The 15,491-nt window shown below is 36.0% G+C and overlaps 1 protein-coding gene across 3 annotated transcripts in view; it reads right to left on the minus strand.

The window, feature by feature from the left end:
* Positions 1-15,491, minus strand: part of ZNF106 (zinc finger protein 106) — a 62,612-nt gene that overhangs the window by 46,534 nt on the left and 587 nt on the right. For 2 of the 3 annotated variants that reach the window (XM_060148231.1, XM_060148250.1), the window contains exons 2-3: positions 9,156-9,259; positions 633-718 (exon numbers count right to left, since the gene is read on the minus strand). In XM_060148231.1, the coding sequence (XP_060004214.1) occupies positions 633-718; positions 9,156-9,174 (105 nt within the window). In that variant the 5' untranslated portion in view covers positions 9,175-9,259. The remainder of the gene's footprint in view (positions 1-632; positions 719-9,155; positions 9,260-15,491) is intronic. The other variant, XM_060148239.1, reaches the window with a different exon arrangement.

The following is a 15,491-nucleotide window of genomic DNA, read 5'->3' on the forward strand; positions in this document are numbered from 1 at the left end:
AATCTTCCCAGTTCTCTGAACTTCCAATGACAATCAAGAACATCTTAAAAACACGGAGAAAAAATTCCTCAGTATTTAAGCTAGCAGCACTCTTGGAAAGCAAGAATAAAGAAGTAAAAAAAAGAAAAGCAAAATGTGAGACAAACTGCAGCCAATTTCTATAAAGCAAAGGTAAATTCCTTTAGTTCTTAAAAATGTGTTTTTCTTTGAGCAACATCCCCACCTTGTGGACGTCTAAGAATATAGTTAGTACCACTGCTGCTGTGCTGCACTTTTCACAAGAATATGCAGAAAGAGAACTCCGCTACGTATCAATGCTGTTACCTTAGCTAATCAGAAAGTTGTTATAATCTCAACCTGAATTTTAATGTCTTTTCTCTATAACTGGTTACTAACTGAATATCTCTTTATCATACTGTTGAGTATCCTCAAATTCCAGGTAGAGGTTTAATAATATAGTTACTGGTTTTAAGAGGCAGTAATGAGAAAAAAACCAGTGAAATAAGACTAAGGTTTAGGAAAGAAGCATAAGTAAGATGTTAAAAGTTTTTACCCATCTATAAATTCCACATGATGTCTCTGAAAAAATGATCAGTCATAAAAGCCTCAGATTCTCCCTCTTCTATTATTACCTTTTTTGAGCTGTACACAATGTGGCACAATATGCATTTTCGTTCTCGTGCCATAGTGACCAGATCTGAAGCACTCAACGTCATACCTGCAATGAGGAAGTAACATTTAGTAACCTTTTCTTCCCAGATGTCTTTTTAGATTCATCTTAACACAGCCCAAAATACAAATCCTGCAACTCCCTCACCTCCACCCTGCTCCCCCAGTCTTCCCATCTTGGTAAAGGAAAATTCCAAGTTTCCAGGTACCTAGGGCAAAAACTTTGGGAGTCATCCTTGATCCCTCTTTCTCACCCCATATCCACCCTCGTCAGCAAATCCTGCCAGTCCCACCTTGAAGTACATCTGAAATCCAACCACCCCTCACTGCTTAGCATATCTACCATCTCACATGGCACCAGCCTACTGACCTGACTCCCTATTTCCACTCTTGTCTGTCCTCTCATGGTCTATTCTCAAATTAGCAACCAAAGATTCTCAGAACAGGATTCTTTTAAAATTTAAGTCTGACCATTTAACTCCTCTGCTCAGAATCTTCCAATAGAATCCCATCTCACTCACAGAAAATCCAAAGTCCTTTGTCACGGGCTACAAAATCTGTTTCTTTCTCATTCTCTGACTCCACGCCCTATCACTCTCCCTGTATTGCTCCATTCAAGTTACACTGTCCTCCTTGCTATTCCTTGATCACACCAGGGATTCTCCCACCTTAGGGTTTCTATATTTCCTGTTCTCTCTGCCTGGAATATTCTTCCTTAGGATGTACCTATGGCACAGCAGAGAGTTGACCCCACATCTCTTATTTCTGGTTTAAGAGCCTTTTCTCTGTGTTATGCTGACATTTAGAATATTTAAATAAATCCTTCAGACAAAAAAGAAATGTATTTATGGGTTTCGAGGCTCACTCTCTCATGCTGCCTCATCAGGGAGGCCTTCCCTGACCCCCTATAAAATACTGTACTTCCTGCCCTCCGTTTCTTCTATCCCCCTAATAACCTGCTTAATTTTTTACTTTTTAATAGTACTATGGTAGATTGTTTCCCCAGATGGCCACAACATTATCTCCCACCCCACGCGCTCTTTTGCAGTGTGATGTTGTCACCACCACCCATCAAAAGGTATAGAGTCTATTTTCCCTCCCTGTAACCTGTTTTGACCAATAAAATGCAACGGAAGTGACAATGCAATTTCTGAGGCCGGGCCTTAAAAACTTTGCAGCTTCTGCCTTTGCACACTTGGAACACTCCCTCTTAGAACCCAGCCACATGGAGAGGTCAAGGGGAAAAGAACTGAGGCCCCAGCTGAGCACCCAAACAGCCAATGAGGGATCCTAAGTGGGACCAGTTAAAGAACCATGCAAATGAGCCTTTTTCAACCCACAGAATTGTAAGAAACAAAATAGCTGTTTTAAGCCAGTAAATACTGGGACAGCTTGTTAAACAGCAAGAAATATCTGAAACAAGCATCCTTTACTACCTAACATAGTATATATTTGTTATTCTTTGTTTCCCCGATTAAAAATTAAGCTTCACAAGAACAGAGACTCTGTATATTTTGTTCACTAGTATAGGTCTAGCACTGAGAACAGTGTCTGGCATACTGTAGGCACTCCATAATTATTTGTTGAATTGTTCCAAATAGAACTATCTTAGGTTATTAAATGTAAGACAGAGATAACTGGATAAATACTGAGGTTTGGGTTAAGACCAGAAGGGTCTCTATTCTACAATCCTCTAGCACTACCATACTTTCCTCCTGCATCCCTGCAAGGATGGCCTACCTGAGAATTTAATTCCACTCCCCAGGCAAAATTATTTTTCCTCCACACACACACCAGACTCTAATAGATTTATCTGCTTCCTTGCCTGGGCTTGTTCCTTATGGGACTTAAAATTGTGATGTAATGAAGTTATAAGCTGCCCTAATTTAATCTTTAACCCTTACACAACATGGTGGAAAAAACAATGAGAAAGAAGCCTAAGGTTCTCTATCTCTCTTGTCACTCAGTTTCCTTGCTATTGCAACCCACTCCATACCACTACTAAATGTCTGAAATAATTCTATTCAATAACAAATTACAAAGCACCAAAACAAGATTGTGGGTAAAATTTTGACCATTTGAGAAAGCTGAATGTTAACTAGCTAATAAAACAAAGAAATATACCTTTATGGATAGGTATAGTATTATTTATGCTTCTAGTATTACTAACCTATCCTAAATCTCAAAATTAACACAAACCACTGTGGTGCTAAGTGTCAAAGCACAATTATTCTTTTAATTCCCTCATCTCTTAACATTAACTTTAATTACTATTTGCAAGCACTATTTTGTTATTTCATTCAGCAAGCATTGTTCTAAGAGCTGCAAAATCAGTGATAAAGATGATATATCCAGAAATGTTTTTAATACTGCTTCAAATGATTACCCATTAAAGCAAAACAGGAACAAAAAACTTGAAAGCAATGAAAAAGTGAGACTTCCTGGCACAAGCAACAGCAGTTGCTGTGGGGTTTTTATATATTTACTCAATTGAAAACTAAGTACTAAAATACCAACTGTGTTTCTATTTAATAAAGCCATCAACTCGTAGTAAATGGATAAAGAAAGTCATATAATAAAAATACTCTCTATCAACCTTTTAACCAAAGACTCCCTCTTTTTATTTATTTCTTCTTTTCACGAGCTCCATGTTTCTAATCTGCATATATTAAGTTTCATTTCTGTAAAAATTTTCACTTTCATAGAAAGCGTAAACTGCTAGCAAAGTATTTAATCAAGAAAGACCTAGTATTTAAAAATATTGAGTTGAGGGCTTCCCTGGTGGCGCAGTGGTTGAGAGTCCGCCTGCCGATGCAGGGGACGCGGGTTTGTGCCCCAGTCCGAGAAGATCCCACATGCCGTGGAGCGGCTGGGCCCGCGAGCCATGGCCGCTGAGCCTGCGCGTCCGGAACCTGTGCTCCACAACGGGAGAGGCCACGGCAGTGAGAGGCCCGCGTACCACAAAAATAAATAAATAAATAAATAAAATAAATAAAAAATAAAAATACTGAGTTGATATGATTACATCTAAAGACAAAAGAACTTTAATTTGTACATCCTTAAACTGGGTAAAAATATAATTTCCATTAAGCTTTCTGAAATACTGAAATTAGCTCACAGCCTTCTTTAAAGGTCTTAACAAGGATTAGAAGTCAAGGAAATAGAAACGATCCAACTTTGCAACCTCAAAATGCTTGAGAGGTTACATTATACAAGCCAAGTAAGTCAGTTCAACTACTGCTGTCCTCACTTTAACCACCTTACATTTTCCCCCATATCATTTAAATATACCCATTATGAAATCTTTCAAATTTTCCCCAAATAACTGTGAGAAATATCTGTGATATTTCTTAGTCATAAGTCTAAAAAATCCTACAATAAGTACCTTTTCTCAATATCTTAATTACTATCCTATTAATACAATTATCATTCTCATAGGCAAAACCATATTACTGATTCTTTTCTTTCAGATTCTCATATTTAGTCACCAAGTCCTGACAGATTTCAATTTTTAAATTGTTATTTATGCTCGCTGTACAGTAGAAATTAACGTAACGTTGTAAATCAACTGTAATTCAATAAAATAAAAAAGTTTTTTAAAAAGAGGAAAAACAATTGTTATTTACTCTTCAGTGTGATAAACCTGCATGACTTTATATGTATTCTTCTCCCTTCACCCAACTGTTACACTCACTAATGTTTCCTGCCTTGACTCCTGCTCCCAATAAATGAACAAGTTCTAAATCCAAGCAGTACATCAGAATCACCCACACAGCTTACTAATAAAAAGAAATACAGTTGTGTGGGCAGAGTAGAACTATTGCATTAGTCCCCAGACACCCCATTCTGTACTTCACCATGCTTTGAAGGCTGTTTGATGGTAGGTATGTCTGGTCTCACTGACCTTACCATGAGGAAGGGATCTGTCTTTTCATATACCTATAACACTGGTTACAATAAACACATAGTACTTAAGATATCTGAACTCTGACATAATTAAAACCAATTGAGACTCTATATGATAATATATTGTAAAGCACTGAAGAAAAAAAGCATAATTATTGGTTTGTTGGGGTGGGGGAAGTGGTACTCAGATTAGTATCCCTTTTCTGAATTCCACAGGTAACTTTTCCACCTTAATCCTGACAAAAAACTAATGGATTTCTGGTGAGCAAGACAGGGCAACAGAGAGACAGTGTTCAGTGATACAACAAGTTTTTGTCACTACCCCTAGGTTGCCCAGGTTATGGAACAAAGATATGACTGGCACTTCTGAAAAGTCCTCACTTTGCTGAGTGGGACTCCCCAGAAAGTTTCAAGGCTCCTAGCTAAGGAAGGAGTTTTAGTAAGCTGACAACAGAGGTCAAGAAGTATTTTGGGGCATATGAACCTGTAATCACAACTTTCAAAGGCTTATTCTGGGTACCTGTCCTATTTACTATGTCTAAATTCTGGCTGGCTCTTGTTTCCCAAGGCAAGTGATTGGTGGTTTCCTGCATCCATCCACTATCTCTGATGGAGCATAAGTTCATAAGCATTTTACTCACTAGCATTCCTACTTTTTATATTATCTGCCCTAACATAACACTCACCAGTATCATATATGTATGTGTATACACACACGTGTGCGCGCACACACACACACACACACACCACTCTTTATTCTTTATTAGTAAGCATAGGGCTAAAACGAAGACAGGAAGTTAAGGCTGTGACTCAGGAAAAGGGATCAAAAGTCAAGCATCCAACAGATGAAGCTGTTCATATCGCCCATCACCAGGCAAGGAAATGGACAGGGCAGACCACAATCTGATTCCTTACCTCAGAATCAGAACTATGGTTAGGTTCCAATACTTTACTCACTTCTGCAACTTGGAAGCATTATGTCCTAGAGGGAAAAATAACTAAGAAAGAAACTGGGATAATGCCAACTCTAACAAGGTAATAAAAATACTAGCAAAAGTTGTCATCATATAACAGAGTAAGTCATAAGCCCAAAGATAGCTTATACAAACACTGTTTTAAAAGTTTAACTGGGTAGCTTGTTGCATTTATTTAATAGTTGAAAAAGTTGGCATTCCTGTATTCAACATATCATTTATATATATTTCCAAGCAACCTCAAAGATCCACATAGTAATGTAAAATTCTATGACATGAATTACAATCAATGCAAGCTGAGTGAGCCTTACTAACTGCTCACTATTCTTCTCAAAAAGCTTTGCTGTTCTCCGTGCATCTTATTGCTAACAGTACATTCAATAATCTTCATCCACTTTATACAAGTATGACTATAATAACAATCATTTTCACTATTTCTTCTTTTTATAGAATCTTTTAAGTTCATGGGTGACCATACCACAGTATTACAGTAAAGCATTTATTTTAGCAGTTTTAATTTATGTTAACAGCTTTCTAAATGCCTTTGTCCTGTATTTAAAAAATCATTAAGTCTCTGAAAAGGTCACCATATATTTTATTAGATTTTAAGAAGGAATTTATATGCTACTAAAGTAGTGGTATTTGCAAATTTTGGAATTTGCAAAAATCTCATATCCTTGTAAATGTCGAAAGTCAAAAGCTCACATGCATACTGTACATGTGGCAATGATGTACCCCCAAATCCCAGCAATACAGTAAAAAAATATGCTTAGACAAAATTAGCTCTTGTTCAAAAGTACAGTATTCCAAGAGCTTGAAAAACTTCCCAAACTCACCTTGAAATTATCAGCCTAAAAATTATACCTGTATAATATCCTCCTAAGTGGTCTCAGCACCCCCTCTCAAACTACTCTCAGGTAATACTGTACTTTCCTAATTCCTTATACAACAGCAGAAGTAATCTCCTTAAAATGCAAACCTGATCATAATATTCCCTTGATTTTTCTCCCTATATTGTATTTTGCAAAATTTCAAACACAGAAATATTTAAAGAATTTTATAGTGAATATCCCACACCCAGTTTACCATATACGCATATACCCACCACCTTGATTCTATGGTTACCATTTTACTCTACAGTACTTGCTTTATCAGATACCTATCCATCTATCTTTGGTCACTTAGTCATGATGTATTATGATTTAATATTTTGCCTAGAATTTTTTGGGTCTATGTTCATAAGACACACTTCTGTAATTTTCTTTTTTTTTTATAATTTGTTATTTTTATTTGGCTGCGTTGGGTCTTCATTGCTACGTGTGGGCTTTCTCTAGTTGCAGCGAGCGGGGGCTACTCTTTGTTGCGGTGCACGGGCTTCTTCTCATTGTGGTGGCTTCTCTTGTTGCAGAGCTCCAGCTCTAAGCGTACGGGCTTCAGTAGTTGTGGCTCGCGGGCTCTAGAGCGCAGGCTCAGTAATTGTGGCGCACGGGCTTAGCTGCTCTGAGTCATGTGGGATCTTCCCGGACCAGGGCTCAAACCCGTGTCCCCTGCACTGGCAGGTGGATTCTTAACCACCGAGCCACCAGGGAAGTCCCTGTAATTTTCTTTTCAAGCTGTAATACCTTTATCAGGTTTTGGCCTCGTGAAATGAGTGTTTCCCTTTTGTCTATTTTCTGAAAGTTTATGTAAGACTGATGTTATTTCTTCTTTAAATACTCGATAAAATTCATCAGTGAAACCCTTCTTTTTTTTCATTAATTCTATTTCTTTAATATAGGTTTATTCAGATTTTAGCACACTGACATTTTTAGTACATTGACATTTAAGAAACTGTCCATTTATAGTGTCAAATTTGTTGGCATAAAGTTGTTTATAATATCCCCTTATTATCCTACAGGATCTGTAGTGATCCCTTTCATTTTTGATACTACTAATCTGTGTTATCTCTGTTTTTCATTATCAGTCTATCAAGTGGTTCATCAATATTATTGATTTTTTTCAATGAACCAACCCTGGCTTTGTAATTTTGTCTATTGGTTGTCTTTTTCTATTTCACTGATTTCTTCTATTGTCTTTATTATCTCTTCCCTTCTATCTACTTTGGGTTTACCTTGCTCTTCATCTACTAGCTTAAGGTAGAACTTTATTTAGCTCATTCATTATCTTTAAACCTTACTTTTCTAAAGGTGTTTAAGTTATAAGTTTCCCTCTAAGAACTGCATTAGCTGTGTCCTACAAATATTTTAGCGCTTTTAAATAAACTATAATAGTTTTAAATTTACAGAAAAGTTGCAAAAAACAGGAGAGTATCCATATAGCCCACCCCTTTTCCTGTATTATTTACATCTCATATTAGTATAATTTGTCACAATTAATAAATCAATATTGATATATTATTATTAAGTCCATACTTTGTTTCCTATTTTCACCTAGTATTCTTTTTCTCTTCCAGAATTTCAACAAGGATCCCACATACGTTTAATCATCATGTCTCCTTAGGTTCTTCTTGGCTATAACAGTTATCCCACAGATTTAGATGTTGTATTTTCATCATCCAGTTCAAAATATTTACTGATTTCTCTTACAATTTCTTCCTTGACTCATCGATTTACCAGTTTCACTGAATTTCCAAATATTTGCAGGGTTCTGTTTGACATCTTGACTTCTACTTTAATCCCATTATGGTCAAAGAAAATATTCTGTAGTATTTCAACCCTTTTAAATTTATTAAGACTTGATTTATAGACAAGCATCTGGCCTATACATACCTTTGGGGAACAAAATGTATTCTGTAGTTGTTGGGTGGAAATCATCATCTATACTGATTTTTTTGCCTGTTTAGATGTCTATCAATTGTTGAGAAAATTGTTAAAATCACTGTGATTGTTGTCTCTTTCTTCCTTTAATTGTATCCATTTTTGTTTCATGTATTTTGAAGCTCTGATATTAGGCACATACATATTTATGACTGTCTTCCTAATGAACTGACCCTCTTATTATTATGAAAGAACTGCCTTAATTCTGGCAATATACTTTATCTTGAAATCTACTTTATCTAATTATGAATATAGCCACTCCAGCCTTCTTATGCTGTTTGAAAGGTATATTTTTGGCATTTACTTTTAGTCAATCTGTCTTTATGCACTGAATCAACGTTTATTCTGCTAAAGTAAATGAAACTACTGATATGGGTGGATTATGTCTACCATTTTATTATTTTTAATCTCCTATTTTTTTGTTTGGCTGTACCTCTGTTTCTGTCTTCTTTTGCATTATTCACTTCAATTTTTCTGCTAGATTTTTAGCAATACATCTTTGCATCATTTTTTTCCCACAGTGGTTGCTCTAGGATAGAGAATATACATCCTTATCATTTTCACACTGTACTCAGTGTTAGTAACATGCCACTTCACGTAATCTGTAGAAACCTGGCAACAATACAGGTTCATTTACCCCCACTTCCCATTCCATGATCTATGGTATATGTTTTATATCTATAATACATGATGAACTCCACAAGATGATGCTTTTTTTTAAAAAAATAATCATAGACAGTATTAGTAAATTAAAAGAAAAAAACCAGTTTCTATTTATCCAGATATTTACCATTTCTGATGCTCTTCATTCCCTTAACAAAGATTCAGGTTTCCATCTGGTTTCATTTCCCTTCAGCCTGAAGAACTTCCTTTAGCATTTCTTGTAATGCAGATCTGCTGGAAACAAATTATCTTGGTTTTATGTGACAATATTTTTATTTTGCTTTCATTCTTGAAGGCTATTCTACTGAATCTGGAATTCTGGGTTCTCAGATTTTTCTTTCAGCATTTTAAATATTCTCTATTCACTCTGGCCTCCATGATTACTCCCGTGTGTATAACACGTTGGGGTTTTTTTGGCCACTTTCTAGATTTTTCCTTTTATTTTTGGCTTTTAGCAGTCTATGAAAAATCCAGTCACAGTTTTCTTCATTTATAAACTAGAGGTTTTCTTGTCTTTACTTTTCTTGGTTTTGCTGAACTTATTGAATATGTCAATATATGCCTTTCACTAAATTTGGGAAATTTTCAGCCATTATATTTTCAAGTATTTGTTTTTCTTCCCCACTTTTTCTCCTCCTATTCTGGGATTCCAATTATGTGTGATGGATTTTTTGATATTGTTCTCAGGCCCTTTTTTCCTCCTACTCTTTTTCTGTTCCTCACATTGAATTTCTATTGACCTTCAATTTCATGGATTCTTTCCTCAGTCATCTCCATTCTGCTGCTTAGCCCACCTAGTTTAATTTATTTCCAAAATTATATTTTTCAGTCCTAGAATCTCTATTTGGTCTTTTCTTAATCTCATACTCATTCTTTATGAGCACAATTCCTTTGCATAATTTTCCTTTCCTTCACTAATAAATAGTTATAAAAGTTTTAAATCTTTTCCTGCTAAGCCCAACATTTAGGTACTTTACGGTCCATCTCTGTAGATTGTCTTTTAACTTGAGAATAGGTTACATTTTCCTGATTCTCTGTACATGAGTAATTTTGGAATATATCCTGACTATTGTAAATATTTAATTGTTAAATTAAATAACAAACATAACTGTTATTTGTGGAGACTCTGGATTCCTTTATATTCCTTTGAAGAGTGTTGATTTTAATTTTTATTTATTTTTGTTCTAGTAAGTATCTAAATTGGTTGACTCAAACTGAAAACTCTGTTCCTCAGGTAGATGAGATCTTGATTCAGTTCTTTTATCTTCAGCTGGGCTTCCTGGAGTCTGCTCCACACACACATAGTTCTCAACAGTGTGCCAAGATTTGGGAAGAGTTTATTCACAGAATTTGATGTTTCTATTTTCCAGGATTCTCCTCTTACTTTCCAACACCTGTGACTGTCTTGAGCCTTATTTTTGGTTCTTTAGATCACAAAGACTAGCAGTTTACTATCAGAATTTTAACCATCCTACTTGGCACAAACTGAGGCCATGAAAATGAGAAATCACGTAGTTCTGTTCCCCAAGTGTCAATTACCTTCCAGAATCTGTTTGCTTTTGGTAACTCTACAGTGATTTTAGTTGCTTTATGTATTTCTGTCCAGATTTAGCAGTTGTTATCTGCAGGAGGAGCTTAGTCATGACCAGAACTGGATTCCCATGCTTGCACTTTTAAGAGCCCCTCACTGTGTTTGAATAACTCCAGGCAATGGTCAAGCAGGTGGGGCTGATCAAAGAAGACATACTCCTCAATCCTGTGATGGAGTAAGAGGCCCTAGGCTTAGTGATGAAGTCTGCTGGGGTTTGAGTGACTCTTGAATGGCAGTTGTCTTTCATGAGGTGGCTCAGCATTCCAGTCTACTTCAATTTCACCTCCATCTAAACATGAAATTTATGAGTCCCTCAACCATACAAAGAAAATGCCTTTCTCACACACACTTATGTTTTCATGCCTCAGTCCCTCATTTTTAAAGGCCCTTCAATGACATCCAATTATTTAAGACATATACCAAAATATATAACAAGTCTTACAAGGCCCACTGATGTGATCCTTGCTTATGTGTACTACACATGTTTTAGCTACTTTCCCCCTTGATCTCTGTGCACCAGACAAAATGGTATTTTCAGTTTTTCCCACCTAACATGCTCCTCCCACAGGGCTTTTTCTTATGCTGGTCCCTCTCTTTAGAATGCTCTTACTCCTTTCCATCTAGTTAACTACTCATCCTTCAAATCTCAGTCCAAATGTCAGTTGCCTGAGGAAGCACTCCCTGATCTCCCAGACTAGGTATTTCCTCACTATATGCTACTCCCCTAAAATCCAGTACCTTCTTTATACCACTTATCACAACTATGACTATTTCTGAGGCACACAGCAGAGCAACAGTTCTCAACCATATCAGACCCAATACTCTTTTTTCTAAAACATTATGGGAACTTTCATTCATACATAAATATGAGGGATTATTATAAGAATCCCCAGTGTGCTCCTCAGTCACCTTTCCCAATTGTCACCATACAATTTTTTTCTTTAAAGATTTTTTATACGTTCTTTTTATTGTAAATATTTTATAACACCTCCTTATCCTTCCTGAAATGAATTTCAGAGCTACTGTAACTTACCCATGTAAATTTTAAAATAATGTGCTAGCTATAATAAAAAAGAAAATTTATCATAAAACAATATGTATTTCAACATATAAATGCTTTGGCATGATATTAAATAAGACTACAAATGTGACAATTACAAATATAGACAGATATAGGTATTTTATTGTTGATAAAAATACCATGAATAACATTGCTGTCTGTGATATGACCTTCCAAAATAGTTACCAACTCTTGATAAACTTTCTGAAACAAAGAAACCAGTCTCTTGATTTACATGATAACTATGCTCTACGCAAAAAAATAATAATACTGTGTGTTTATATGTAAAATGAATTTGATTCTAGGCTCAGATAATCATAAACACATTTTTCACCTACGTGAAAAACCCTCTGGGACATTTTAAAGTGACACAAGATGTGGAATAACTTTTTACTATACATGGATGTCCCTTACACTGCAGGATGTCTAACACCCCTGATCTCCATCCACTAAACTCAGTGTCACCCTCCCAATTATTGTGAAACCAAAAACACCCCTGCAAATTTCCAAACCTCCCTGAGGGATGATCCCCAAACCATCACTGAAAACCACTGCATTAGGGTAAAGGAAGAAAGCAAGATCTATATAGCCAGACTGCTTGGGTTTGAAACCTGGCTCTATCACTTACTAGCTGTGTGATCCTGAGCAAGTAAGTTAATTTTTCTATACTTCAGTTTCCACTTATAAAATAAAAACAATACCAGTACCAATGTTAGAGGGCTGTTATGAGGAATAAATTAGAAAGTCCATAGTGTTTTGCACAAAGCAGGTACTAAATCTTTGCTATATTTAGTTATTAGTATAATTATTTGCTTAATAACTGCCTCTCCCAACAGAGTGTAAGCTCCATGACAGCAAGCCAGAATGCCTGTCTTGTTCACCATTTTATTCCCATTACGTGGCACACCATCTGGTATAGAATAGGTATGCAATATCTGTTGAATGAATGAAATCAGCAAAGATGTCTGTAACAGAAATATAATAAAAACTGCAGTATAACCTTCAACAGTAGTATTATTTTAGGTTATACTACTAAAATACTTCCACATATGAATGTCAGAATTTACCCTGATGACATATACCCATGTATAGAATATCTCCAGTGGGATACTCAAGAAACTAGTAACAGTCATTGCCTCTGGGAAAAAGAACTGAGGACATGGGGGTCAGGGATTTACTTTTCACTATAAATCCTTTTGTACTCTCTAAAAATTTAAGCAAAATACACATATACAGTTGACCCTTGAACAACATGGGGGTTAGGAGCTCTGACCCTCCTCACAGTCAAAAATCCATGTATAATTTGTAGTCAGCCCTCGCTATATACAAATTCAACCATCCACAGATGATGCAACACTATAGTATTTAATTTTTTTTTAAATCACCATATAAGTGGACCCATGTAGATCAAACCCATGCTGTCCAAGGGTCAACTGTATAATTGTTTTTAAAATTAAAAAAAAAAATTTTTTAACTCATAATATGTTTTTAAACAAAGAAGACTTTAGGCCCAAGAACCAAGACTATATAATGGTTCCAGGTAAGGAACTTTTTTGGAACTCCAGAAATCATGAAGAAGTTTGACTTTCTGGCCTTCCCTGGTGGCGCAGTGGTTGGGAGTCCGCCTGCTGATGCGGGGGACGTGGGTTTGTGCCCCGGTCCGGGAGGATCCCACATGCAGCGGAGCGGCTGGGCCCATGAACCACGGCCACTGAGCCTGCGCATCCGGAGCCTGTGCTCCGCAGCGGGAGAGGCCGGCGTACCGCAAAAAAAAAAATAATAAGTTTGACTTTCACATATTTTGAACCTTCAGAGTGGTTCATTACAGGCTATCACACCACAAAGATCAATTCCAGTTTACTGATACTCCAAAAAGTCTAACCTCATTAGATACTGATTACCCACCTAAAAAGATACAAAGGGACAAACAGCATAACTACCAGGAGTAATAACAATTTTATATTTACATACTAGTTTATAGTTTACAAAATATGGTGGAAAAAGCGTGACCTTGGAATTAAGCAAAAATAACTAATGTGTCTACCACCTTGAGTAAATTTTGGCCTCTCCAAACTTCAATTCCTCTTCTATGAGAACAATGCCACCTAGTTATCAGGGTTTCAGATTAGAGAAAAAAAAAGAGAACTTCTTGCAGTGAGTTTTGTCTTTTTAAAGATAATTATTTGTATTTTGAATAGTTAACACAAGTTTCAAAATTATAAAGGTACAAAAGGGCTTACAGCTGGTTTCAAGGGGTGAAATGCAACTTTACAAGGAAAGACTCAGACTTACCACCTGAACCCACTAATCAATCTTAGCACCACTATCCTGGGGAAAACTAGACTACACAGCCTGATCTTTGATACAGTCACCAAAGTGTTTACCTGAATCAAGTATTACCTCTACCTTCAAGTCTGTAGTAACATGTTAAATGATAACACTAGGAATCAATCAGATAAATCCAGATAATTGTACAACATTCTATGAGTCATGATGAAAAAAGAAAAGCATAAGAAAAAAAGGTAACTTCCAGACTTAAAAAGACTTCAAGAGACATAACAGTCAAACTCAATGCACAAACTTTGATTGGAAGATGGATCAAAAATGGTAAAAAGAAAAAAAAGGAATAATTTGGGGAAATTTTAATAAGGATTGGGTATTAGATAATATAGAGAAATTATTGTTGTTCAGTGTGATTATTATATAGGGTTAGGCAAAAAAATGTTCTTTTATTAGAAACACACATGAAAGTATTTAGGGGTGAAATGTCAGGAATAAAAACAAATACAGCAGAATATTAACAGATTTTAAAATCTGAGTGATCGATTTACAGGGGATTCAAAGTAGTATTTTTCCTACTTTTCTGGATGTTTAGAAGTTTTCATTAAAGAAAAAAAGGCTTATAGAGAAAATTATTCCTCTCCCACTGGCTGGTGACTCCCAGCCACCTCCAACTTATCACTGTTACCAGTTTCTTATGTATTCTTCCAGAGATATTCTATGCATGTATATACGTACAATAATCACTGCTCAGTTTTTCCTTTTTAAATATCTTCCTTTTAATCAAAGCAATTGGTTGTGAACTAACCTGATCTAGTATCTTTAATTAAGGCTCCTATCGTTTTCTAGACTCAATAGTTAACTCTAGAAACTATAGCTGTAATATAGTTGCTTCTCAACAGAAGTGCTTACAATATCTAACTTGATGTAACAGGAAAAGGATGAGATTTGTCATCATATGTGAATTTCACCACTTCATCACTTACCCTAGCTAGGTTATCTTGAGCAAATTACCATCAAACTCTCAGCGACCTCACCTGAAATGTGCTCCAAAAAAACCACCTTTCATTATAATATCTCATTAATTTTTTGTGACAGACCTGAGTGTATCTGGCACATGTGTAGTAGGTGTTAGATAAATCCTAGTTGAATCTAAATATTATCTTCCATTGTTTCACTCACTTGAGAACAGGGCTTAAAACAAATTTTAAGATTTTCCATGGGGCTTAGAAGAGTATTAGGCTCTTAGTAAGTGCTCAAAAGTTATTTTGGCTTGAGTAACTTTGATATAAACCATTATGGTGGAAAAAGACTCATTTGCTAGGTAAGAGAACTTTCCTTAACTAGGATGGGTGTCCCAAATTGCTAAAAGCCATGGAAATCTCAAACTTCCCAACAAGATGGCTTAATCTGCCTCTCAAAGATGATTAAATTGAGCAGGTTGAAGGGGAAGTGGGGTGCAAAGCATTTCCTCTCCATAAGTATACACTGAGATTCGGACTAAATATTAAATTGACCCATAGTACGCGCTC

This window comes from Lagenorhynchus albirostris, chromosome 1 (genome assembly GCF_949774975.1).
Source record: "Lagenorhynchus albirostris chromosome 1, mLagAlb1.1, whole genome shotgun sequence".
Classification (NCBI taxonomy): Eukaryota; Metazoa; Chordata; class Mammalia; order Artiodactyla; family Delphinidae; genus Lagenorhynchus; species Lagenorhynchus albirostris.